Source organism: Emydura macquarii, unplaced genomic scaffold, assembly GCF_026122565.2.
Source record: "Emydura macquarii macquarii isolate MOO-44397 ecotype Brisbane River unplaced genomic scaffold, CSIRO-AGI_Emac_v2 contig_3517, whole genome shotgun sequence".
NCBI lineage: Eukaryota > Metazoa > Chordata > Testudines > Chelidae > Emydura > Emydura macquarii.
This window is the reverse complement of record NW_027133654.1, coordinates 2,749,306-2,775,092: the sequence shown is the minus strand read 5'-3', so window position 1 is coordinate 2,775,092 and position 25,787 is coordinate 2,749,306. Positions and strand designations below refer to the sequence as shown.

At 37.5% G+C, this 25,787-nt stretch overlaps 1 protein-coding gene across 16 annotated transcripts in view; it reads left to right on the top strand.

Moving 5' to 3' along the window:
* Positions 1–25,787, top strand: part of RYR2 (ryanodine receptor 2) — a 646,139-nt gene that overhangs the window by 567,403 nt on the left and 52,949 nt on the right. For all 16 annotated transcript variants that reach the window (XM_067535799.1, XM_067535792.1, XM_067535786.1 and 13 more), the window contains 6 exons: positions 4,992–5,068; positions 7,392–7,465; positions 18,131–18,211; positions 19,188–19,276; positions 21,909–22,037; positions 24,608–24,712. In XM_067535799.1, coding sequence (XP_067391900.1) covers positions 4,992–5,068; positions 7,392–7,465; positions 18,131–18,211; positions 19,188–19,276; positions 21,909–22,037; positions 24,608–24,712 — 555 coding nt within the window. The remainder of the gene's footprint in view (positions 1–4,991; positions 5,069–7,391; positions 7,466–18,130; positions 18,212–19,187; positions 19,277–21,908; positions 22,038–24,607; positions 24,713–25,787) is intronic.

Genomic DNA, 25,787 nt, shown 5'->3' with positions numbered 1-25,787 from the left:
AGTGGTCATATGTGATAAAGGATAGGGGGAGCTGTGTGTCATCTGCATATTGCTGACACTTGAGTCCATGTCATCTGATGGGTTCACCTAGTGGCTGCATGGAGATGTTGAAAAAGACCAGACAGAATATTGATCTTTGTGGGACTCCACAGCAGAGGGGTCCAGTGATTGGAGGTGTAGTGTCCTCATTGTTTGTGTCTCTTCAGGAAGGACTGAAGCTATTTTTTTACTCTGAACCCCTAATACCTATCCCAGCTGAGAAGGTGGTATCTTGTGGTCTACGGTGTCAAACTCTGCAGAGAGGTCCAGAAGGATGAGAATGGATGCATGCTGTATATCCATTGATTGCTTTAACAGCACTGATGGATGATCTGCTATCTCAGTTCCATGTCCTGGCCTGAATCCAGAACGTGCTGAGTCTAGACTATTAGCTTCAATTAGATGAGCTTGTACTTTGTCTTTGGCTAGCTTCTCTAATTACTTACTCCGGAATTGGAGGTTTGACACTGGCTGGTATTTGGTTAGAACAATTTATCCCGGTTGGGTTTCTTCAATGTTGGTTAGACTATTCAAATTATTATTTCATTTAAAAGAGATATAACACTAACACAAGGATTTCAATTTCTAATTTTACATGATAAAACTAATGAAAATATCACTGAGATCTTTATTCACAGTGAATGTAATTTTGAATCACAATTTCACAAGAAACTATACATTGTTAGCATTAATTTAGTAGGTGATTGAATTTCAACTTTAAATATAGAAGGATACTTTTAAAAGCAATACTGGCTTGGGACCAGGACTGTAAAATTTCAGTTTTCATTCAAACCAAAGGGTGTTACTTCTTATATTTTGCTTCTTTTTGGCTCTGAGCTTCATGACTCCTTTACAGTTACCTGGCTTGATTCACTACTGTACTGTTCCAGTTATAGGTGGTGTCTTTCCAGATATTCCAGTTGATTTCAATGGAGTTATCCTAGCAAAAAAAACTGGTGCAGTGGTGTCTGGTGCCCAAAATAAGTGGTGTGGCTGTGGCTGACAGTTAGTTATTGTCTTCCACAATATAATATAATAAAATACAATAAAATAAATAATTCTGATCCCCCTCAGCTACTACCTCCCAAATAAAATCAGCTAATTAAACAATTGAGTTCCCTCAATATGGAAATTCTGCTCCCTAACCTCACCATGGTTTCTGTTCTGCCACTCCAACCACTGGCCCCCTGCTCCTCTTGAAAATGAGCAAGCAGCCATTATCTGCACTGCCCCCCGCTTACTGTCTCCATTCCTTTTTACCTCCCTCACAGACTCCTCCTGCTTCCTTTTTCAATCTCACCTTGCCAAGCCAGAGGCCCAATTGCTCTGCTTTCCTCTTCAGTCACAGGCACCTACTGCTGCCTCCTTGAAATCACAGACTGGCAACTCCTCACACTCTCACCTGCAGCTTCCCCCATTTGATTCCCTAGCGTCGCTCCTGAGGTGGGGAGTAGGGCGGTACTGACAGTGCACTTATATTCATACTATTTGGGTTTAAAGTTCTTTAGCCCTAAAAAGGATTGAATAGGTAGCATGTGAGCATGGGTCACTCTGAACACTGCACTATAATTAGATCTAGAAAAACTGTGTTACAAGAACATTAAAGTTGCAGAATCCAGCACCCAGAAGTTAGGAAATGCCAGAATTAAGGTTGCCTGTGAAAAAAAACCTACCTTAATAACATAACAATTTTATCCTAAGGAATGATATTGTGCCCCAACATGGATCATCAGCAGGGCTGGGATGTTCAGATCCACAGCACAGTTCTCTACCACTTGACCTAACAGAGTAACCTATAGGAGTAGACGGCTGTTTGTTATCTTCTATGTGTAACTGCCACTAGAGGTGCTTGGAGACAGATGGTGGGGATGGCACACATCAACCAGTCCTCATGTAGTAGCTGTGAGTGGAACATGCACAGTGCAGACAAAATCTACACGATTTAGCTATCATCCTATAATAAGTCTCTACTGAGCAGATGCTTATAATTTGGCCAGATTTGGTTGAATTTTCATATGGATGGCAAAACACATTCTGCTGCGAAATTTCAAGTGTCTGCTCCCAAAAATGAAGGTGCACTGGCTTCTGAAAGAAATGGTGGTAAGATACTTTTTTTACCATGGCAAAGCCTACCTCATTCTTGGAAACGCTGAACTGTTCAAAGTTTGGTAAAACGATAAGCAACTGAAAAAACGATGTCTGATCAAGGAAAGTGTTTGGCAACCTTAAAAGTAGTGTTTCCTGCACCACCTATAATAAATCTGGTGAGCAATAATAGGTCAGCAAAGGGTAGTGGGATGAATCTGCTGATGCTCTTCTGGCTCCTGAGTAGAGGGTGATAGTGAAGCATGAAGGGTGAGGGACAGTAATGTAGCAGTGGGAAGGATGATTGGAGAGAGATGGGGACAGTAACGAAAGTGATGGTTCTCGGTGATAGCTCAGGGTGACTGAGCTGGGGTTTTCAGAATTGCCTGTTTGTGATTGAGTCTATCTGATTTTAAGAGTAACAAGACACAGGGTAGATAAAAACATGCCTGTAGGTACAAATTACCCCAGACCTGACTCAGTGATATGGTCATTTTCTGGGGTTGCAAAAAACTCATCTACAAGATCCTGATATTGATTGCCTCTCAACCGAGAGGCAACGGAAAGTGGAGCCCTCATGGGGGTCTAGACTTCTACCAGTCCCAGCCACCCCACGTTCCCTGCTTGCACTCTATAGTGTTGCACTGAAAGGGCTGAATATTGCCAGCCCTTCCTCCTCTTGCCCCACCTAAAGTCTGCTGCCTTCTCCATTGTGCTGCTGGAGAGAAAAAGGGAAGATTTGCTACAAAGAGTGTTGGGAGGGATTAGCCCCCTTAGCCCCTAATAGCTGCCATTGAAACTGAAGTAATATGCTATTGAATCAAGGCCAAAATAATGATTCTGTTCAGAGTCTGTCATCTATATGCAGGGATAAGATTGACTGAAAATACCTGTCAGGACCCTAACAGTTCATACTCTGACCAATTACCTTGTGATGCCATTACCGTAAAAACCACCTCCTGAATGCTAGCGCCTCTGAAAATGTCACAGTATAAGCTCATTGTGACAGACCTGGGGTACAATCCAGACTGATGAGTAACTGTCAGCCCTGCCCTGTAACCTTGGGTGCCTTATGATGCCTTGCTGAAGGAGCTCCCACCTGGACTGCTCACAAACGCCTTCCAGCATGAAAGCTGCACCCTGAGTGTCTGTGTGCAATTGCAGCCTGCCGCCTGCACATGGATTTCACTCTGGCTCTCACCAGCCTCAGCTATATTGCAGGGTGCTCCTAACTCACTCTCGGTCTTAGCTTTTCCCCCTGAAATATATGTCCGGGACTGTCCTGCCCTCTCCTGGACAACACAAGTACAGTACACTCTTGTATATCACCCTTCACAACAATGCACCTTGGGCTATAACAAACCCTGTCCCTGGATTTCACCATGAGCTGCGGTAGGGGCTGAGAGCCACAGCCTCAGGACTGGAGGAGCTGTCGCCTGCCGCCTCCTTTCCCCTCAACCTGCCATGGGTCTCTTTTACTATAACAAATCCTTGGCTACAACGAACAAATGGTTTGGATCCCAAGGAGTTCATTATATTGAGGGTGTAGTGTATGTTAAGTCTGTTGTTTCTTAAAATGATGATAATATGCCAACTTGTTATTTCAAATAATTTTTCAAACACTTCAGTTTAAACACACTGGATTAGATAAAACAGTAAAATAAGTTTACTAACGTCAAAAATAGAGATTTTTAGTGAATACAAGTAATGAGGCATAAAAGTCAGAAATGGTTACAAGAAAAAATAAACACAAAATGTAACTAGTGCCTAACTTAACAAACTACATTAAATTCAAAGCAAAGTTTTTCTCTCACCATGCTCTCAACAATCTTACTGGCCAAATTTCTTCAGCCATGACCCCTTTTGTTTGACGCCTGCTTCTTTTGTGCCATCTGTGCAGCAAATAGATGGACGGAGAAAGAGAGAGTAGGAGATCCCTTGGGGGTATTTATTCCTCCTTTTTAGAGTGTCAGTCTCCCTCTTGGAAAACATTTCCAGCTGAGTGTCAGGAGACAGAGTGTTTATATGTAAGAGTATTCCCTACTAGTTTTCCCACCTGTTTGAACTCCCTTTGTCTCCCTTTCTGCTTGATGCCCTGTTTACGGCTTAAATGAAAATTAAGCAGAGCACACATTCTTTTGCTTTAGACAGACCTGTTTGCCAGCTTCTGTTTGGAACAAGTGTAAATAACATCATACAGAGAAATCTTATAACTTCACATTATACAATGTTGCCACACACATCAGAATAATTTTGACCAGCAGATTGTGAGGTCTCAGATGATTCTTTACAAGATATACCTTGTACAAAGATTATTACAATAGTGTGTACGGATGGATACCAAGGTACATTCTGTCACAGTCATTCAATCTGAATTTGTGACATTGCAATATCATTCCCTGTAAATTATTTTTTCATAGCAGTAATTCTGTCAAACTGTCATCACCATAATGTCAGAGAATTTTCCAAATATTTTAAAAAAGAAATAACAATTTCTCCTTCTGTCTTCCCTTCCAGCTTGTTAGAAAAATAGATTAATTTATAATTTGTATGTGTAGAATGGACCAGTAGAAAGCTAAGTCAAACACTAAATTTTGCATTTAGTTCTGAATGTTCTGAGATTAGTGATTGTTCTTATTTCCTATAATTCTGTAAAGAGTGTCCAAATCATTGTGGCAGCCTCCTCTGAAAGGTTTGGTGGGTAATAAAATATAAACCTGACCTGTGGTACCAAGATTTTTGCCAGTTGATCTGTTTTATCTAGCTTATAAATTCCCTCATAATTATTTCGCAAGACTGCCTAATTAGAATTGAATAACAGATAGTATAACTGTTAATTCATTGGGTATGTGGTTTGTTTGCTGTAGAAAATGCTTGACTACCTCAAGGACAAAAAGGATGTGGGCTTCTTTCAGAGCCTTGCTGGTCTTATGCAGTCATGTAGGTAAGAAAATATCTATCATAATAAATCTATTCTTTCCTATCTACGTTCTTTTCTACAAGTTTTGTAATATCAGTAGAATGTAGGAATAATTACCTGGTGGAACAAGAAGGGTAAATGTGCCAGGGATGCATGCGCGTGTGCGTGCACACACAGAAGATATTTTTTTCTTTCATTTTTCTAGCATTTTAATAATAGTAATAATAATAGTAATATATAAACCACTATCTCAAAGTAATATCCGGGTCTTTAAAAATAATAACCGGAAAAAAAACAAAACGCCAAGCTGCACTAAGTGCCCAGAAAACCAAACACCAACTGAGCAAAAAAAAAAAAATGCAAAAAGGTTTTTGGGGGAGAGAAAAGGAAGCTGAAATGACCACAGAGAGAAAGTCCTTGCTTATAAACCTTAAATGTAGCAACACTGGGACTCCCATGAAACTATGCTTATCTCCGCTTTCAGGCAGATTTACATAAACCATTGTCTTCTTGTATTTGTGCCCCCACTTCTGACCTCTATGACTAATTAGACAGCTTCTTACCTTGCAGGCTGCCGTGACTTATTCCCTGATTTCAGTGTACCTAATACTGCCACCCTTACAACAAATAATACCTTATTCTCTCAGTTGTTCCATTGATGTTTACAGGTTGTGAAAGCATTTGGAAATGTCTCCTCACCATTTTCCAGTCAAGTTTGCAGTCTAGAGAGCTTGGATTTTCAGCTGCTTCTGGATGTTTGTGCAAAGAGTACACTGCACCTGTGGCCTGTGATGTGAATTGGACTCAATTTGATTTGGGGGTGAAATTTAAAGTGATAGGTCTGACATATAAATGACATGATATGGGTCTTGTTTACCTTAGCCGCAACCTCTCTCCTCACATGATGATGTGAAAAAAAGAAATAGGAAGTGTTCGTCAGAAAGTTACAACCCTTCTGGGATTGCAGATCATCACCTTTGTTATGTTATCTAAAGAACAAAATAGTAGTTACAATGAGAATCCCTGCAGCAAGGTGGATGAGCCATCAACAAGGTGTACAGACATATGATAAATGGAGCCGCCTTTGTGTGGCTCAGAGGAGAGGAGGGTGTGAAGTAGAGCATAGCGACTTAAACCCAGAGAAGGCAGGAGATGGAGCCAGTATGACATGAACTCTCTGTTCCACAAACCCATAGAATTCCATTGGCACTTTTTGCACCCTGGGGTCAATGATGGAGCTGGGGAGTAGCTCCTCTGCCTTGAATGTTTCCTTCAAGTCTCTGCAGATTGATGAGTGGAAATCCATGTGACAGTAAATGTTTCCAAAACCAGCATCACCTACAAACAAAGACCCCTTTGGCTGTATCTATTTTGCAGATGATGGTGGGGTTAGGAGAGTCAGTGGTAACATTGCTCCCTCAGGAGGCTTGCCGTTTGGGAGTCAGCAGCCTAGAGAATAGAGGTTATTGGCAAAACAGGCGTCTTTCCCCAACCCGGTGAAAAATTGTGACTTCAAAGTTATTTGAAAATTTTCATTCAAAATGTTTGGATTTTTCCTAGGAAAATTCAAAATGAAATGATATTTTTTCTCTCCATTCCCATTGATTTTTTTTCTTTTACTGCCAAAACAGAAATAAAATGCAAATTTAAATTTAATTTCCCATCAATAATAATAATAATAATAATAATAATTCTATGGAAAATGACATTTTCCCCATCCCAAAACCCCATTTTTGATGGACAAAATTTTCAGCAAAAATATTCAACCATCTCTACCATGTGGAAATGTTGGCCTGCTGTGCTGACCTTTAAACATCTTAGTAAACCAAAATAAATTGAAAACATAAAAATATATTGGGTGATATGGCAACATTGTTACAATGACAGTCATACAGCACCACTGACCTACGTTTGGTCTTATCCCCCTATGTAATTTCCCAGTAGATAATGGAAGAATATGTGTACACCCAAATAGTAATGCTTTATTTTTATCAAATGTGAGATACATAGATAACGTACATATACCTTCTTTTTCAATAAATCATAATGAGTTACATTCTGTTGTCATTTACACTATAAATCCAGTGTAATTCCATTGACTTAATGGAATTTCTCCAGATGTGCAACCTAGTAACTTAGAGTTTGAGATAAATGAAACATGTAATGTCACTGAAGCCAGGCGCACCATTTTTTTAAAACAATGGGCCAAATTCAGCTTTATTTTCCATCTCCCAATTAAGAAGAAAATTATATGTCTAAAGTTAATTCCATGATTTTGAAAAATCAACATGATAAAATACTTGATTTATCAAAGAATCTAAATGCTACATTGCTTTTCTCATTGCAGCGTTCTTGACCTAAATGCATTTGAACGCCAAAACAAAGCAGAGGGCCTTGGCATGGTGACAGAAGAGGGATCAGGTATTACCATCTTATGAAAATGACCTTTTCCTTTTCACTGTTCTTCATCAAAGCTGTGTAGTTAAGGACCCTTGTAAATCTGCACCAAGATGTTTGAGGATGAAGTTAAGGTATTATTTCTTCAGATAGTTTATAATTTAATTGGCGTACTTTAGATGGTACTAGACAATAGAAGATCACTAGAGCATGTCTGAGAGTATGGGAAAGTCTCAGAGGAATGCAGTATGTCATTTTGAAGCAGCAAAGAAAATATTATGTGTAAATTTGAAAGGAGATTCCAGTCACAAACAGCAGTGTTTATGTATGTCAAAGAACTCAGAAATCCCTAATCAGTTTCAGCATAAAATAAAAGGAAGGGCTCCCAACTGATTTGTTAAATTGTCTCTGGTTGAATAAAAAATAGACAATTTAGTAAGGAATAAATTAAATATCAGAGGTCACAGGAACAGCAGCTGCTGATTAGAAGACATTTGTTGTGAAAGTTTCTGTTTTACAAGTATTTCTTTGAAGTTTGTCCTTTTGGGAAGTATTCTGGTATTTTATGTTTACTTATGATTTTGAACCAATTTGGGTTTTCTACCTTCTGTGTTGTTAGTTCATTGTTAGTTTCTATCTTGTATCTCACAATGTGTTCTGTTATCCTATTCGTGTGATTGTCTGGAACCATTAGATTTAGTTTGTATGTGATTAATAGTGCTGCCAAAGCACATTTTCTCTATTCCCAATTATATTCTTCATTCAGAATATTTTTGTGTGTTTAAATCCTACAACTAACTAATCCTTTTACATGTTTTTATTCTTAAAAACAAGGAAAAAAAGCTTGACTGCATATTCATTATTGTACTTTGGAGTTCATAATTCATACCTGCTGCACTACATATGTTGTTAGCTACTGTGCCTGTAACTGTTTTACATGACATATTTCTTGATTGTTCAAATGCTTGCATCACATTGTTTATTTTGACCGAATGCCTTTAAGACAGATCACAAGTATTTTTCTAAAATTGTCCTCTTTTTTCAGAAGTGCTCCCACAGTTTAATAAATTGTAGGTCATATCCTTCTTGCCTGACTCATCTGAGTAATCTCATTAAAGTCAATTTATGTGAGTAAACTTTGGCCCCAAGACTCTGGACTGTGCACTGACCAAACGCTGTCTGGCTTATAAGGCATAGGCTGGCTTGACCATTGCTTTCATGTTTCTTTGCAAATTATTCTTCAGAATGTTCGGGCATTCTGGGCATAATTTCCATTAATACATATATTTTAAAATTATTATACATAATTTTGGCTTTTGAAATGGGATGCAGGATCATTTTCCTTTTAATCATCTGCCAATGTTATTAGAAATTACAAATCGTTGCATGCAAATAGAAATAACTCTGGCAACCGCATAAGTGACTCTCCTGATATCAGGGTATTTTTATGCTTCCTCATCTGAGGTTTTTGGTTGGTTGGTTTGTTTGTTTTTATTTGACCTTTCTCCTTAGTACAGAACTAATTTGCCAAAACCAATACTGAGTATGTTTTGTATCTGCTAAAAACAAATTCTCAACTTTTTTTTTCTTTTTCCTTTGAACTAAATGTCCTGTCCTCCCTTCCTCAGTCATCACTCATGAGCGTGGTAATTATTAAAAACAAGCTGCCTTTTGTTTTTTCCTGTTGTTAGCTTTGTGTCAGAACTGTACAGCTCCTGAACACCACTAGTTTTTTGTTCTTATGAGGCTTTTAAACAAGTGAATTATTTTCTATTATTATAATTGTATACTCCAAACTTTTCCGTTTTTATGCCAACTTTCCCCGCTTCTTTGTTCTTCCTCCCTTTCTCAGGATTTGCACAGTAACTGGCACACTAGATGTAAGAGCAGCAAGCTTTTTTTTAATTTATTTATTTTATTTTTTTGTTTGGGTGTGTTTTTTTTTTAGTGGGCCCAGTATTTGCAATGGTTGGATGTTTGTTTTTTTGTTTTTTTTAAAAAAGTATATATCTGTATATACAAACCCTTGTGCTGTAGTCCTCCTGTGGTATTTTTGTTGTGTATTTAATGTGGCTTTATCGCTACATTGATTTGTGCAATCACAGGAAATCAGTGGTGGATCCAGAGGGGGTTGGAGGGTGGGGTAGAAAGGAGATGATGGCTGCCACTGGCTAGATTTACACTATACAGTCAGGATTTATTTTCTATTATGGTACTTGCCAAAGTAGCTGGTACTTTTAAAAAAACCCACCTCTGCTGTTTCTCTACAGGGTTACATCTGGGTGTAACTAGTTATTCCTGATAGTTTGCCACCTTATTGAGAACTTTTTCATACAACAAAGAAAATGTGTGTCCTTTAGAGGCCAAGGGTAACAGTAATTCATCTGTCACTGAGCACACCCACTTTAACTCACTGAAAATGAGTAATAGAGTAGACTAGAATAATCAGCCCAGTGCCATTGGTATTAAGGGCTGATAGCATTATTGAAAGCCCAGCTATAGTGTCTGTAGGGGCATTTATAGATCCTGCTGTGAATGATTGCCAGACATCCTAGATTTTATACGATAGTTGAGCTCACATGACTGCTAGCAATCCTACAAATACTCATCTGAAAAGTCATTCCAAGAGAGCACCAAGGTTCAGATTAGGGGATCAGGGAAAATATATTTTTCCATTCCATTTTACAGGACAGATTACTTACTCCAAGATTCAGCAACATGTGGTTGATTCTTAGGGGAATGGAGTGGGGTTCAGATTACACACTATGACCTGTTCCTTACTACTTCTACATTTGATGCAGAAATTTATCAATGAGTTGTTAACTTGTTATTACTGACTGTGAGCCAGAACCTGTTTCACGTAAGTCAATTGTAAAATCTCCTGTTGACTTCAGTGGGAGTAGGATTTGTCCTCTTAGTAGTGGCAGTGTTCTATAAAACTCAATTTTTTTTCCCAATTCAACATTGGCATTAGGCAGAAAGTCCTGCAGTGACTCAACATGGATGTAAGATTTATTGCCCTTTTCCAGCTGTTCTCTTTGTGCTATCCCCATCTAAGCTCCTTGTCCTGATTCCTTTTATTAGTACCACCTTCCTGTACAAAATCCTGGAACCCCCACTGGTAAAAACACTGATGGTTCTTTAGCAAATGTGTTTCTTGTTTTTGTGATGTACTTAATGTTGAATCTTCTGTATGTATTTTTGTTTTGATTGTCATGTTTCTTTTTACAAAAAAAGGTTCAAAACCAAAGTCACACAGATGTTCACTGTCTCATCTGATGGTTTTCCATTTTTCATTGAACTCTGTCTGTGCTATCTCGCCATGATCATAACCTTGAAAGTGCAATTTTTTTCTCTCCAAAAGCCCTTACTTTAGTTGACAGATAATGGAATACATATAAGTTGTTTCATCTACACTTTCATTATCCTGCTATTGTTGTGAATGCTTCTAGTACAGGATTTTTTTTTTCTTTTAACAAGACTTCACAAAGAAATTTGAATATGTTCTTGGGTCAGAATGATTTTTCCTAAATCTGATTCACAATCAGCTGGTGAGGCAATGTCTGTGAAAATTACTTGCCATTTGAAACACATACCTCCTTATATCACTGACATGGTTTGCATAAAATTATTATTATTATTTGTGAAATATGGTTAAATTATATCAAACTTACTATGCGGCGAGAAAGGGAGTTCAGGTCAGGCTACTTCAGTTGTGCTTTAGCCCAAATACAACATCCCTGAAATAGTAATAACTTTAAAATCTGTTAGATATTATTAACAATAATACTTTAGCCACCTTTGGTTTGAAAAATTTAAACTGCTTTGCAAATAATTAAGCCTTACAAATCCTTGTAAGATAGGTAACCATAATTATACCCATTTTATAGATGGATAAATAAAACAGTGAGATTAAGTGATTTACCCAAGAGGACAAAGCAAGTTGTTTAACAGAGTTGGAAAAAGAACCTAGACGTTCTGACTTCCACTCTTTTCCATTAGCCATTGGACTGTGTAGCTGTACTGTTAAGAGTTTAGATAGAAGATTGTTAAGCAGTCTTCTTAAAAACATAAATTTAACACAATTGTCTCAGATTGATTTAATTTTAATTGGATTTAATATTCCTATTCTTCATTTAATACAATCTCTGCCACTTACTAAATAGTAATATGTTGGAAAAATAGTATAAAGATTTAGAAGAACTTCTTTACTAATTGAAAATATATATTTTAGACCCATTTTTCACTTCATTTAACTTTTTGTGAATCTTGCCCTTCATTAGAGGAATATTATAATTGCACTTGACTGACCTCACTTGAGAGACAGTTTTGGAATACTGCCATGGAATTTAAAATTACAAAGGATAACAATATTTCATATCTGATGCTTGACATTATTTGTCATATGCTACAATGTCACCTTTGGTTCAAGGTCAGTTGATTTTTATCTCCAGAAGAGACACAAATTCCCACAACAGCATTTATACAGAAAGGACATTTGAACCATAAATGAGGGCTTCACAGGCAAAACTCTCCTGGGTGCTAGCATTCTGTTATAGACCCGTAATTGAAGCTCACAATATATAGATGTTTTTTCAGCAGTATTGACTAATCCATGAATTTTTAAACTATAAAATGAAATGAGGTTTAGAGATGTGCATAAAGCTATTGTTAAAATCGTTACTTTTAGAATGGTGTCCTTTAAATACAAGTTGCAAATTCTCTAATATTGTAATCTTCTAACATCTCTTAAAGGATATTGGCCGTTTAAAAATCAAATATTCAAAAACAAATTTTCTTACCTGTATTGTGAATGACACTTAGATTATAAAAAGGAAATAATTTTAATATCAAAATGTATTTTTTCTTTTGCTGTAGTTTGTTTTATTTAATTTCTTGCCAGTTGAACAATTGTAGTTAATTTCTAGCCAATTTTACTGTTATATTCTTATATACCAGTACAGTGTTGGAATCTATCTGGGGAAAAAACACTGCACGGGAATGTTGATTAATAAAGTGCAGTTTCAATTGATTTTTTCTCAATATAATGGAATTATTTGTATTTGTCTTAGGCTCTTAAAAAGCTTATTTTTATAAAATTTAAATATAGCAGGAAAGACAGCAGGACCTAACAGTTGTCCCTTTAAAGATTAGCCATTCACTGATCTGCATGACTGGCACACATTCCATTTGATAGAACAGATAGAATAAAACACAAAAGAGCTGTTAAAAATCGACAATAGTACAAAATAGTTAAATAGGCCCCAGTCCCGCAAACACACATGCGCACTTTTAACTTTACGCATGTTCTTAAGTTCCACTGAGCCTGATTCTTATTTACACTAAGGTTACTTCACATTGTTTTAGCAGTTAACTTTAAGCATGTACTTATGTCTTTGCGGGATGTAACTTCATGTTAGTGGCAGTCACATACATCTTGAAATTAAATTCATATCAGCAATATTTAGAAGCTAGCTGAAGCTGATATGGGAGTGTTCTGAATCAATGCATTTCCCAGCTAGCATTACTGAATCCTGTTGCTGAGGAGAGTTGCCTTCTTCAACCTCTGCTGTGGCAATCCTTCTCCTCTTCATATCTCCCTAGCAGAGTTTCCAATGAGGGCCCTGCACTTGTGTTTACACTAGCACAAATGAAAGTAGCTTGTTTGGGGTAGCAGAGGTAGTTGTGCGTTTCTCAGTGAGGGGAAAAAAGTTACCTTCTTATCTGACTTGAGATCTTGAATGATGGGTTTTTCCATGAGATTTATTGTAACTGTGATGCAATAAGGAGACAAAGACAGACACATGGCACTCGTAACTCAACCGCAACATTTCTGGATCTTTTAGTTTAAATTAACTGGTGTTACTGTAGCAGATCTTTGCTGTTTCACAATTGTGCATTCATCAAAATTGGGACCTTGTGCCATTTAGAATGGTAATGGTTTTTTAATATATAATGTCCCACAAATATGTTTAAATACGAATAGCAGTGGGGATTTCAAAATGGGGGACAGGAAAGAGAATTAATTAACCAAGTTTCAAACACTTTCAAGGAGATGCATATACCTCATTACATTCATTCTTATTTTCATTTTACTGCAGACATTGCTTCTGTTTGTATATATCACAGAATCAGACTCCCAACTGCACAAACTGCAGACGTAAAGCCATTCATGTGTGTGACCATACCATTTACATGCAACATGGGCAATGGCAGCATTTTAACCAAATATGTATGTGTTTTAGCAAATGTTCTATAGTATATACATCACATCAATTGAAGCTAAACTAAGCAGCGACTCACCTCCCTAAGTCATAGTATATAATATACGTATATTTGTAAGTACGCTATTTGTATAAATGTTTGTGTGTACAGGCATGAATTTGTGTATGTGACAGCGAAGGTGGTTCTCTTAGATTTTTTGCAAAGAAATAGATCTGAATTCAATAGGTGTAACTTGTAGTCTCCAAGGAGACACCTCTCTGTAATCATTAAATAGTGTTTGTATCCTGAAAAATTGAACTTCCTACAATGCTAATGTTACCAGCATTCGTTTCTGAGTCAGATTATGGTCCCCTCCCCCCTTCCCCTTTTTTTTTAATGCCAAGGATTTGTAATTGTAAAATAGATTCAGATGTTTTATTGGTCAGAAGTATTTATGATCTCTGTAATCAGTACAGCCACACTGCTCAAAACTGCTTTTGATTAACATTGAAACATGTAAATCATTTGTTTTTTAAAAGGAATCAGTGGGTGTCATATCCCACGGCTTTTGCTTCTTGTGATAGGAGGAATACAACGCTACCATTCTGACTTGGTAGAGTTTTGTGTGTGATTTGTACTCACTTTACAGAAGTGTAAATACATTTTCCATGAGGTGCTGTGAATGATCAGAACCAATATACTGAAAGAAGGGAGGATAAAATTGAAATAACAAAACCTCAAAAGGCTGTCTATCTGAATATGCATTATCTCAATGAAAATCCACTTATAACTCAGATGTTATGAAACCCTTTTTATAGAGATGTAGAAAAAAGACACAAATGTTTTGCCATGTGCAAATTGCAATTTCTTTTACAGCAAACTGATGCTTATAGTGAAGTTGATGTGTCAGGAAATGATTTCATTATAAAGGAATATAGGTATCATTTTAATTCAAGGCTTTCCTGTCCCTTCCCAACTTCCCTGAATGTTTCCAGCAGCTGAGAAGGGAAAGAGAAAGAAAAGCAAAAGTGGAGAGGTATTGAGAGGGAGGTGAAATGGTAGGAGAGGAAATAAAAACAAATATTTTCAGCTAGTTTAAAGGACATTATCAAATTATGAATATTTTTGAATATTCCTCCTCAATTGTTCCTCTTACTTTGGACTTTTCCTCTCACCCATTGTCAAAATGATGCTGACATTTTAGGAAGCAACAAACTTGTATCTAGTGTTATTTTTATGTAATTTATTAATATTCAGTACACACACACAACCACTGAAAAGTCAGACATATTAGACTCGATATTGCACGGTTATAAACACTAGGGTCTCAATCCAGCAAAGTTCTTAGGCCTTGATTGAGCTGAGCATATGCTTTTAGGTGCTTTGCTGAAATAAGGACTTAAGTATATGTTCTATTTAAGCACATGTCCCATTAAAATTCATGGCCAGAGATCTCAGCACCTTGCGTTATCAAGTTCAATATGAATATTAATGGTTTCTAGGACACTTTTTTCCATAGAAAATGAAGAAAACAGTGCAGGTTAAGTGCTTTTGAAAGCTCCCACCAAGCTTTATATTGTACTTTGTTTAAAGCAGTCATTTTTTTCTTGTGACTATATTACTTTACCACTCATACCTCAACAGCACTTAGACCTCAATTCAAGAAAACATTAAGGAAAACATTTCAGTATGCTGAAGTGTTCATTGCTTAAATACTTAACTATTTTCCTCAGCTGAGATCCTAATTTTGCTGCATCTACTGAACTTGTTCTTCCTGTCATTTTTTTATGAACCTTCCCCATCATCAAGATATAGAATATTGCCTTCTTGGTTTATGAGTTTCCCCTGCACCCTTTTCCAAGTGAAAGCGATTAGCTACGCACATGGCAGAGTTAAAGAAAAGTTTCTTTAGAGAAAAAGAAAATATCCACCTGGCAAACATTTGGGAAGAAAAAGGCAGGGGGACCCTAAATAAAATACATTTGAAATGCTTCTCTATTTTAAAGGGGAAAAAAAGGCAGTATTGAAACGATCTTTAACTGTAAGAGTAATGTAGATAATTTTTACTGGAATACTGAAATATAAAATATAAACGCAATTTTTTTCTTCAGTCTTCCTCTAGTAGTCCTGATTTGTGTTCTTTGTTCATGCCAAACTGCCACTGAAATCTGAGAGAGATCTGGACACTCAAGAAATGTGTGGTTAGGCCCTTTTTAGGCTTGATCCTGTAAACACTTATGGATGAATAATTTTCCTTAAATGAGTTATCCCCTTGAGGTCATTGGAGTCTCATGCGAGTAAAGTTATATGCAATGTGTTTGCAGGCTCAGGTTCCATGAAGGTAATAGAGATTTTGCAAATATAACCTTCAGTCCTGCAGGATTCTGAGCCTTCTGCCCCCGATCCAGCAAAGCACTTCATGTTAGAACATGAGAAATCCAATTGAGTTATACAAATAAAATGCTCAATATTGCAAGATGCTGAACATTCCAATCCAGCAAAGTATTTAAGCATCTTATAGAATTGAACCCATGTGTAATAGTGCTGATTAATATACTCCTTGTCTGTACAGGATCCTCTTGGTTTTCTCCTCACTTCCTCTCTAGGCACCCATTGATTGTGTGTATTAATCAGAACGGCCAAAGATAGATTTTTGTGTTTTGTTATTTAATTAGTTGTAAGGATTTTCAATCTTCTACCATTGAAAAGCTATAAATCTGGTATTTATGTCTGACACAAAGACAAATAGTGTTAAACATCATCTGTAGTATTTGATTCATTGTCACAGAGAGGACTATGTATTTTTTTTTCTTTTTACCATTTTACTGAGAATACAGCAAGGACTAGGGGGAGAAAAAAAAATTGTCTCCCCATGTTTGCAGCATTTTTATGTATACCTGGTGACACTTGGTTTGGTCACCAAATACTGTATCTTGCTGGCCAACAGGGAAAAGAGTGAAATGATTTTATATACTTCTTTTAATGTTCACATTAGTTTTCAAAATGGTTTTGCTTCCTAACCCTACCATTATACTGAAGCCTCTCACTTTGAAAGTCACAGACTGCGGACTGGTAAGTCCATTGGCTATTTGTAATTGTAATCACTCATAATTTTTATGTACAGTAAACATCCAATCATATTCCTGTTTATACATTATATATATGCATATATATTGTCTCTAATTCAAGCACTTTCAGTCTGTGAGAAGTTTTATATTTTTATTTTAACTCTCATTGTTTCTTTTATCCACCAACTGAAAAGGATAATGTTCTTAATATCTCACTGGATTTGGAAGTTCAGATACCAGTCCAAATGCCTCCTATTTTTAAGACAACTTTCAGAACTAATATACTGTGCTTTTGCAATTTACTTGCATTTTTGTATTTTATTTTCATGCTGTCATCTACAAATAGCAAATGATTGCACATTAAAATTGTATATATTTTCAAAAGTTTTTCAGTTTCCAGTTTTTGCCAAAAAGCCATTTGTCCCTGAAATATTTGTACAAAGCCCTCATAATGAAATCATTTGCCTTTAATACCCCCAATGTAGTTTTACTTGCTATTATGTCTTCCCTCTGTGCCAATTCGTTATCCAGCTTCCAGTTCTTCTTTGTTAATCCCTGATCCTTCCTAGAGCCACTAATGCTTCCCTTTTTCACATTTAAACTTTCAAAGTGACTCTATCTACTGATATAGTTTTGGCGGTGCATTAATTGAGTGGGAACCATGTTAGGGTACCAGCTTTTCTTAAGCAATCCTGGAAATTTTTTAAAGCTATAGACACCTATCTATAGAAAAACTGGGATGTATGGCATAATTGAGCAAAAGCCCTTAAAGACTAGCTCAAGTACATCCCTATTCAGAAAAACACTTAAGCATATACTTAGTGCTTTGGTTAACCAGAACTAAGGGAATTAGGTGCCTAACTTCCACTGGCTTTCCATGAAAATTGGTTGCCTATGTCTTTTAGACTCCTTTGAGATCCCAGGTTAAGTATTTTCTTGAGAACATGAATGTCTATAAAGTTGTTGGCTTATTTTGCTTTTTTTTTAAATGTGTTTTTAAAGGTCTTTTTTCTGCAATACTTGATGACTTTTCCAGGCTTCTCAATCTTTAGCACACATGGGAACAAAGTAAATCCAGTACTAATCTTTGTACATGATGCAGCCTTCATGCCAATAAAAACCAGAGTGTAAATGATTGATTTTTTTCTAAAATGTTGCCAAGTCCATGCTGCTACATTTTATAGGGGGAAATCTGTGTCTTGAAATTTAAATGCTCTTTTCTTATGAAAGAGAAATAACATCTATCTACCAACCACATGCCATGCTTCAGATAGAATAGTGGCTATAAATTGCATTTTGTTTTCTTTGTTTGTTTGTTAATGGTGACTTTAGATTAAATATGGAGATTTGATATGGGGGTATAGGGAGTTAGTTGGCAGCCTGTGATAATGTGTACCTCCATCTGGCCTTTCCACAGGAGAAAAGGTGATGCAGGATGACGAATTCACCTGTGACCTCTTCCGCTTCCTCCAGTTGCTTTGTGAAGGACACAGTTCAGGTTTGTGGGCAGGCTGCCTGTCAGCTGAGCCAAGGTGATAGTAACTAGGGATAAAAGCTCATCAGTACTGAAGGCTTGGCAAGTTTTAATGAAATATTATGAAAGGTTTCTGAGTAACTGCACTGTACATGAAAGAAAAATATTTATGTGCAGTTAAAATGTCAAGTTTCCTTATTCATTTGAACAGTGGGAGAAAAAAATGGCTCAAAAATGATGACTCCTGGAGCATGAACTATATGAAAGATATATTAAATAGAAAATAAAGCGTAATCTAGTTTTAACTCCTGATCACTAAATGAGAGGAAAATCTCAAAGGAGGCCTTTGCAGTGGACATATTGTACTTTGGGATGCACAGTCTTTTTAGAGTGCAGTTTGTCAATGAAGGTGATTGAGGGGCTTAAATGTTATTCCAAGAGCATATGGGAGATCTTCACTGAAGAAGGAACAGTGTTCTTTTATATATAAGAGCAAGAAATAATAGTGATTTCTTTTAAAGTATTTTTATATTAGTTCACTTACTCATATACTTTGTGGTGATATAAAAAAGATTTCAGTTTCTAGCTGTCAAATATATTCATATCATTTTCATCAGTTATGGCATAAGACTTAATTTGGATCTCATTTAGACAAGTGTAAATCAGGAGTAATTCCTATAAAGTTAATGTACTTACAATGGTGTAAAATTGGTATAAGTTAGATCAAAGTCAGACCTATAATATATTCTCAGGAAAAAGCAGATATCAGAACTTGTAAGCTGTTACATGATTTCTGCAATAAAATGATATCATTCAGGAAGAGGTAAACGGTTCACTGAATTAAATATGGATTTAAACAGGAAAGTTGCTTAAAAGATGTTTCAACCCTTTAAAGCATGCTTTGACCGATAGATTTCACAAAGAATAATTTGAATGAATAATTCTGAAAATATTTGAGATTTAAATAAACTTTAACTCAAATTCATCCTCTCATTTTTAGATTTTCAGAATTATTTGAGAACTCAAACTGGTAACAACACAACGGTCAATATTATCATCTCCACTGTGGATTACTTACTGAGAGTTCAGGTAAACCAGTTTACATACCAATCAATTGCAAATAAATACAGATAGTTGCCTTTTATGATTTCCATCTATACCATGTGCCTAATGACACACACATGTTTTATTTTGCTTTGACTGTGAGTAGACTAAACCTACATTATATTTAGAAGTACATTACACTTTCATAACAATACTGCTGCACTTGCATATCCATCAGACACCATTTAGGGAGTCACTGATAAAGTGATGTGGAGCTGCTTTTTAAGATAGTCTGATATCAATTCCAGCTTTTTGGACTGGGTTTTCTTTTGCTAAATCATCTCCTTGAGGAGCAGAAGATGTCAGCAAAAGACATTACCACTGAGGATTTTGTGGGTTTCCAACTGGGCCCTCTCTGCTTCCTGTGGTGTATCGGATATACTGGTGAGAACAGCGATGTCTGACATCACTCCCCACTGACATTCTGGCTTTTGGGAAGCTCAATCCAAGGTGTAAGATGTTCTTTCTGACAGCAAGAGGTTGTTAGCAAGGTTGGGAAAGTTTGAGCCAACAAAACTTTGATGGAGAGACCAGACTTATAGCCCAACCTTAGAAGGAGGTTCGTTGTTTGTTTCCAGAGGCAATTCCCTTCATCTGACTTCATTTGTGCCCCCTACACCGGAAGTCTCAGCCACAGCAGCAACAAGCTAAAATGAGACACTTAAACCACTTCCCATATTGTTAAATAGGAAGGAGTTCTTGGCTAGATAGAATGGGGCCCTAGTATGGAAAAAATGAGTACTACTGCTTAAACAAAGAACAGGATTTTCTGCTGCTCACATGTTTTCAGCACCTGCCCGGCTGTGATCTGTGGTGTTGTCCAGTCACAGTATGCATTTCCCATATTCTCTTTTGTCCTCTTCTTTTGGTGGCCATTTGGCCAATTTCCTTGCAGCATGGTGTGAAATTACCACAGGTCACTGGATATTAGAGATAATCCATTTCAAGTACACAATCCTATTCTATTCCTTATAGGTTCTTATGTGCTCAACAGCATAGTATCTCCGCACTTCCAGTAGTGCTTAAAGTGACATGACTACTTATCTATCATATATTGCTTGTTCTCTCATCCTCTTCCCAGGGGGAGAAATATGTACAGTGGCGGAGTTTTCTATGTGTATAACCATAAACTTAGCAACTTGTGCATGTGTGTGTGCGAACACACACACATTGCTATGAATATACATTAGAGAAGGGAAGATCAAAGAACCGCACCTTGCACTTGGAGTATAGGGGGTTGGTGGTCAGAGCAGGACAGTCCCGTGAAACCCAGGACTGTTGGGAGGTTGTGACATCGGATGGCAGCAAATTTCCCTGCAAACATGGATGACATGCGTCCATCTCTAATTACTCCCGTGAACTCCCTGATGTCTCTACACTGATGGATATTTAAAGGACAAAAGACTGAACGGGATACCTTTCAATCCACCAATTCCATCAGCAGTACTAATCACAGATGTCTTCAGTCTGGTCTGGGGTGCCTATCCAACTGATCCTTTGAACAATTTGTGCTAATTAGCCTCAATTTAAAGAGAGAATACCAAAACCCATTTCTTTGGGATTAGTTGTCCAAAGGGATTGTCTACTGTTGGTTCTGTCTGGAGGTTCAGAAGCAAAGTTGAAGAAGAAAAAGGCAGTTCAGAACTTGGATAATCATGATCCCATAAATCCTCTGGTTTTATCCGCCTATGTGTACTTTGTTGATCCTCTGCCTGCTTTTAAATTGTTGAAAAACAAGAGGTGTGATCCAAGAAACATGAACCCTGCAACTAGAATTCTTTAAATATGAAAGCATCACATTGTCATAATTCATCAAACGGTAACACAGAACATCTAATTCCTTTTCTGAACCAAGTGCATGAAGCACATAAAAGATGTATTACAGTAAACATACTCATCATTTTACCTATGTCTCAAAATCCACATCACTGCACACTTCCCTAATTTTTTTGGGTTTTTTAGTCAATTAAATTTTCCTTTTAGCATTTTATTTATTGTTTCTAAAAATTCCAGTAGGTGGAAAATCAATCCTTTTTTAATTGGTATTGCTCTTGTCAATATTACTGAGACACCATGCAATTTCTTTAGGGGCTCAGTGATTATAATGACAATAAAGCCTTTTAAATTGTATAGCTCATTTTGATGAAGTTTAAACTGGCATTCGTTAAGGGAGATGGAAAGAAGAATTCTGTGCACAAAGAATATGCAGTTCCTTGCTTTAGCTAGGTAACAGGCAGATAGTATAGACAGACACTAACGACACACAGTTCAGATGAACAGCACACAGCACTGCGTTTCTAATATTTATTCAGTTTAAGAACCCATATGTGTGTATGAAGCTTGAAATAAACAAAAGGCCCTGCTAATCTAGAAAAAAGGTTTTTTGTTTTTGCTTTTTGTTTTGTTTTTTCCCTGTTGGTTTCACTGGAGATGAGAGAGAAAATACATTATGTTGATGATACCTAAAAATCTCTGAGATTTTGTTAAAATCCATATGAATGGAATGAAAAAAATGTTTTGGCCACAACTAAGCTTGCTTTCAAAGTCTGCTCTATGAAAATGCTGATGGACCCAGAATATCTGACCTGTATGTATTGTTTTTACCTCTGTTTTATAGGAATCAATTAGTGATTTCTACTGGTATTATTCTGGGAAGGATGTTATTGATGAGCAAGGACAACGTAATTTCTCCAAAGCAATTCAAGTTGCGAAACAGGTCTTCAATACTCTCACAGAGTATATTCAGGTAAAGTGGTTACATTGTTATCCACATGGAATTTAAAAGAAAAATCAATTAAATTAGTAAGAAATAATGTTTTGAAATATGTGTAGTAGCCACTTGTTAATTTCTCTGCAAGCTAGAAGTCTAGCAGATTCCCAGGTATCAATGAATTATCACCTCTTTTGCTAACCAAGACTGCTTGTTTCCCAGTACATAGCAGGCTGTGTCCTTTTCTTTCCAACAAGAACCTTGCCACTAAAATTTGTTTTTATCACCTGAAGACTGAACTACTGCAATGAATCCTACTTGCATTCTTCACCTTTACTCTATCTGAAAAGTAAAACTAGTGTAGAACATGGCTGGGTGCCAGGGGCATACACAAGTGGGGGGCAAGGAGGAGCACTTCCTCCCTCCCCCCAAATTTCCATGTGTCCCTGCAACCTGTGGAGGGAGGAAGCAGCAGGGTGGCTGGTTCCGGCTGAAATCTACCTCCTCCACCCCTACAGCTGCAACCTGCTACTGGAGTCCTATGGATTGCCTCTGCCTCTACCCCTTGACTCACCTCAGCAGGCAGTCTGCAAAGCAGGCATCAGTGCTGGGACTTCAGCTCCAGGGAAGGAGAAGCAGCAGCTACAGGAGTGGTGAGAGGAGGAGCTCAGCAGGCAGCCAGCCGCCTTGCTGCTTCCTCTCTCCCTGGGCTGTAGGGACAAGGAAAGTGCTGCTGCCACCGGGGGGAGCTGCTGCCTCCACACTGCTGGGCATCATGAAAAATCTGGGTGGAGGGGGTTCCCGGGAACCTTTCTTTTTGTGTGTTTAACATGCCTCTCCAAAAATATTCAAGTTTAAATTCCTGTGCATGCCCCTGCTGTCCGCTTAGTAAGCGGAACACCATGTTACATATTCAGTCAGTGCTCTGGCTTCTTGTCAGTTTCTAGGTAGAGCTTAAGGTGCTGGTGTTAACCTATAAAGCTCTGAATACATTAATTGAGAAAACTCCCTCCACATGCCATATTGCCATGTTTCAGATCTGCAGAGACATGCTTTACCTGGACTCCCTTTGCAATAAAGGAGAAAAAACTGCTGGCAGGATGTGATGAGCACCATGTAAAAGCCCTTGAGGAAATTAATAATTCTTTAGTGAGTGCAGGGCTTTGAAAGGGGCGCAGCAAATAAAGTATAGAGCCACACATTGACAGATAAGAAAAAACTGAAGAGCTCTCTCATTCTGTGAGAACCATCCATTCTGTGCACTGACTGAGACTTCAAAGCCAGAAGAGACCATCATGATCATCTAGTCTGACCTCCTGCACATTGCAGGCAACAGACGGTTGGCCACCCACTCCTATAAAAGACCCCTGACCTCTGGCTGAGTTACTGAATTCCTCAAATCTTGGTTTAAAGACTTCAAGTTACAGAGAATCCTCCATTTACACTAGTTTAAACCTGCAAGTGATCCATGCCCCATACTGTAGAGAGAGGCAAAAAACCCTCAAGATATCTGACACGGGGGGAAATTCCTTTCCGACCCCAAAAATGGAGATTGTTTAAAACTGCACTATATCAAATAATAGCAATTACGTTAATCCAGCCAAGGGATAATTTTGATAAGCCAAAAGTAGCTTTATCTGATGACTATTTTTGAGAAAGTATCCCAAAAATTAATGTTTAAAAAATAGGGCTGGTTTCTGATCCCATTGTAAATCAAGGAGTATGTCCATTGCAAGTAAATGGACCTACATGGCTATGAAACCTACGTGAGTGAAGATTCATGCCCTGTTTGTTGTAATTTCTCTTGGAAGGATTTATTTAAAGACTGAGCATACAGACTGTACTTTTTTATTTACATTCAAATCCTCATTATAAAAATCTCATTTAGAGGTCATAGGAGTGAATTGCGATAGCACTGGCTTGAATAAGTATCAGTAGAGTCTGGTAATATGCAAATATATGCACACAGCTCTGACAGATTTGGCCAGCTGCACCCAAACTATTCTGTTCATGGTGCTAATAAATATCTCATTCATAATCTTTTGAAACATCATCTGATTTTTTGTAAACATATTATTATGGCATTATAATAGCATTCTGTTTTACACCAGATGAAACTTGCTGAACAAAAAACAAGGGTCCTGGTTCACCTCTTCCTTATACCAATTTTACCTGAACCCCATCGTAGTTACTCCTGATTTATGCTTGTTTAAGTAGAGGACAATCAGATTAAACATCTGTGCCCCTCTAGAGATGACAATTTAAAGGTACAAACTGAGACTATACAGTGAACATTGAGTTCCATATTTTGTGCCTCTGTCTTTATACAGAATTTTTGAAAATGTGGCCTTATTTGTCTTGAAACAAAGGAAGAATCTGAATGATCAGTACAGTAGTAGGAATATTCTACACTAATTTTGAATGTGTTATCCAAGAAGATGGTCATCTTATTTATGTTTCAGCTTTCCTTAGCAGCTCCTAAAATGCTTGTTTAGTAGCTATCAACTGGTAATATTTTAGGTACACTGCTTCTAATTTTATCCTACTGTTTGATTAATTCTCTTGCATATAAACCTATTCTCCTTTTCTTGTCATCTGCATGGTAGGGGCCATGTACAGGGAACCAGCAGAGTCTGGCGCACAGCAGGCTGTGGGATGCGGTGGTTGGTTTTCTTCACGTGTTTGCCCACATGCAGATGAAACTATCTCAGGTATCATGCACTCTTTTTTCATATTTTGTAGTTACTAACTTTTTACTACAGATAAACAGAATTGTTGACAGAACAAATTATTTTCGTATTAAGAGAACAGAAGAATTGAGACAGTATAGGGTATGAACTAACGGAGGAGAAACGTGGCCCTATGATTACAGAAGGACCCAGCAACTCTTATGACCCAACCCTTTGTTCTGACACCAACTTCCTCTGTAACTTTGGATATGTCAAACACACTATGCCTCAATTTCCCCATCTGTAAAGCAGGGTTATATGTACCTTCTTACCTGTCTCAGGTAGGTGTGGTGACGCATTTGTAAAATAATGTGATGTACTTGGATTAAAGGTGCCATCCAAGTGTGAAATACTTTTTTGTTATTGTTATCATTATTAAGAATATGATTTTGTCACGGAGGTCATGGGTTCTGTGACTTTCCAGGATCTCCGTGATTTCTGGGCCAGGGCTGGAGCAGCTGTCAGCTCCCAAACTGCCACCAAACAACTGATCAGCCTGGGCCCGCCACCACTGAACACCAGACCCGCAGAGCAGCTGACCAGTGGCCAGCCCGAGTGGCAGCAGCAGGCCGGAGCAGCTGCAAGACCCAGCAGCTCTGTTTTCCCCCCTCCCCCAAGGTATGTTTAGTAAAACTCAGGGACAGGTTGCGGCTTCCGCAAATTTTTGTTTATTGCCTGCGACCTGTCCCTGACTTTTACTAAAGATACCTGTGACAGAATCTTAACCTTAATCATTATTTTAAATCTCTGTTGTTACTTTTACAATATTTCAATTAATAGAGCTCTGAAGACTGAGATTGTGGCTATTTTTATTATTATTTTAGATTCTGGTATGATTAAAAAAAATCCAGTCTTTGTGTGCCACAGAGATGAAAGTTGGGGATTTAGTGTCGAGTGAAGGTTGGTTTCTTAGTTCTATAGACGTTCTTTGTATTCTTCATGAAGAGGCGTATTCTCAAAGCAGATGACATTGTAGCGAATGCAGCTTTTCCTAAATCATAAAGAGGACATATACACAAAAATACAGGTGCACAGATATGACATAGAAATAGCATTC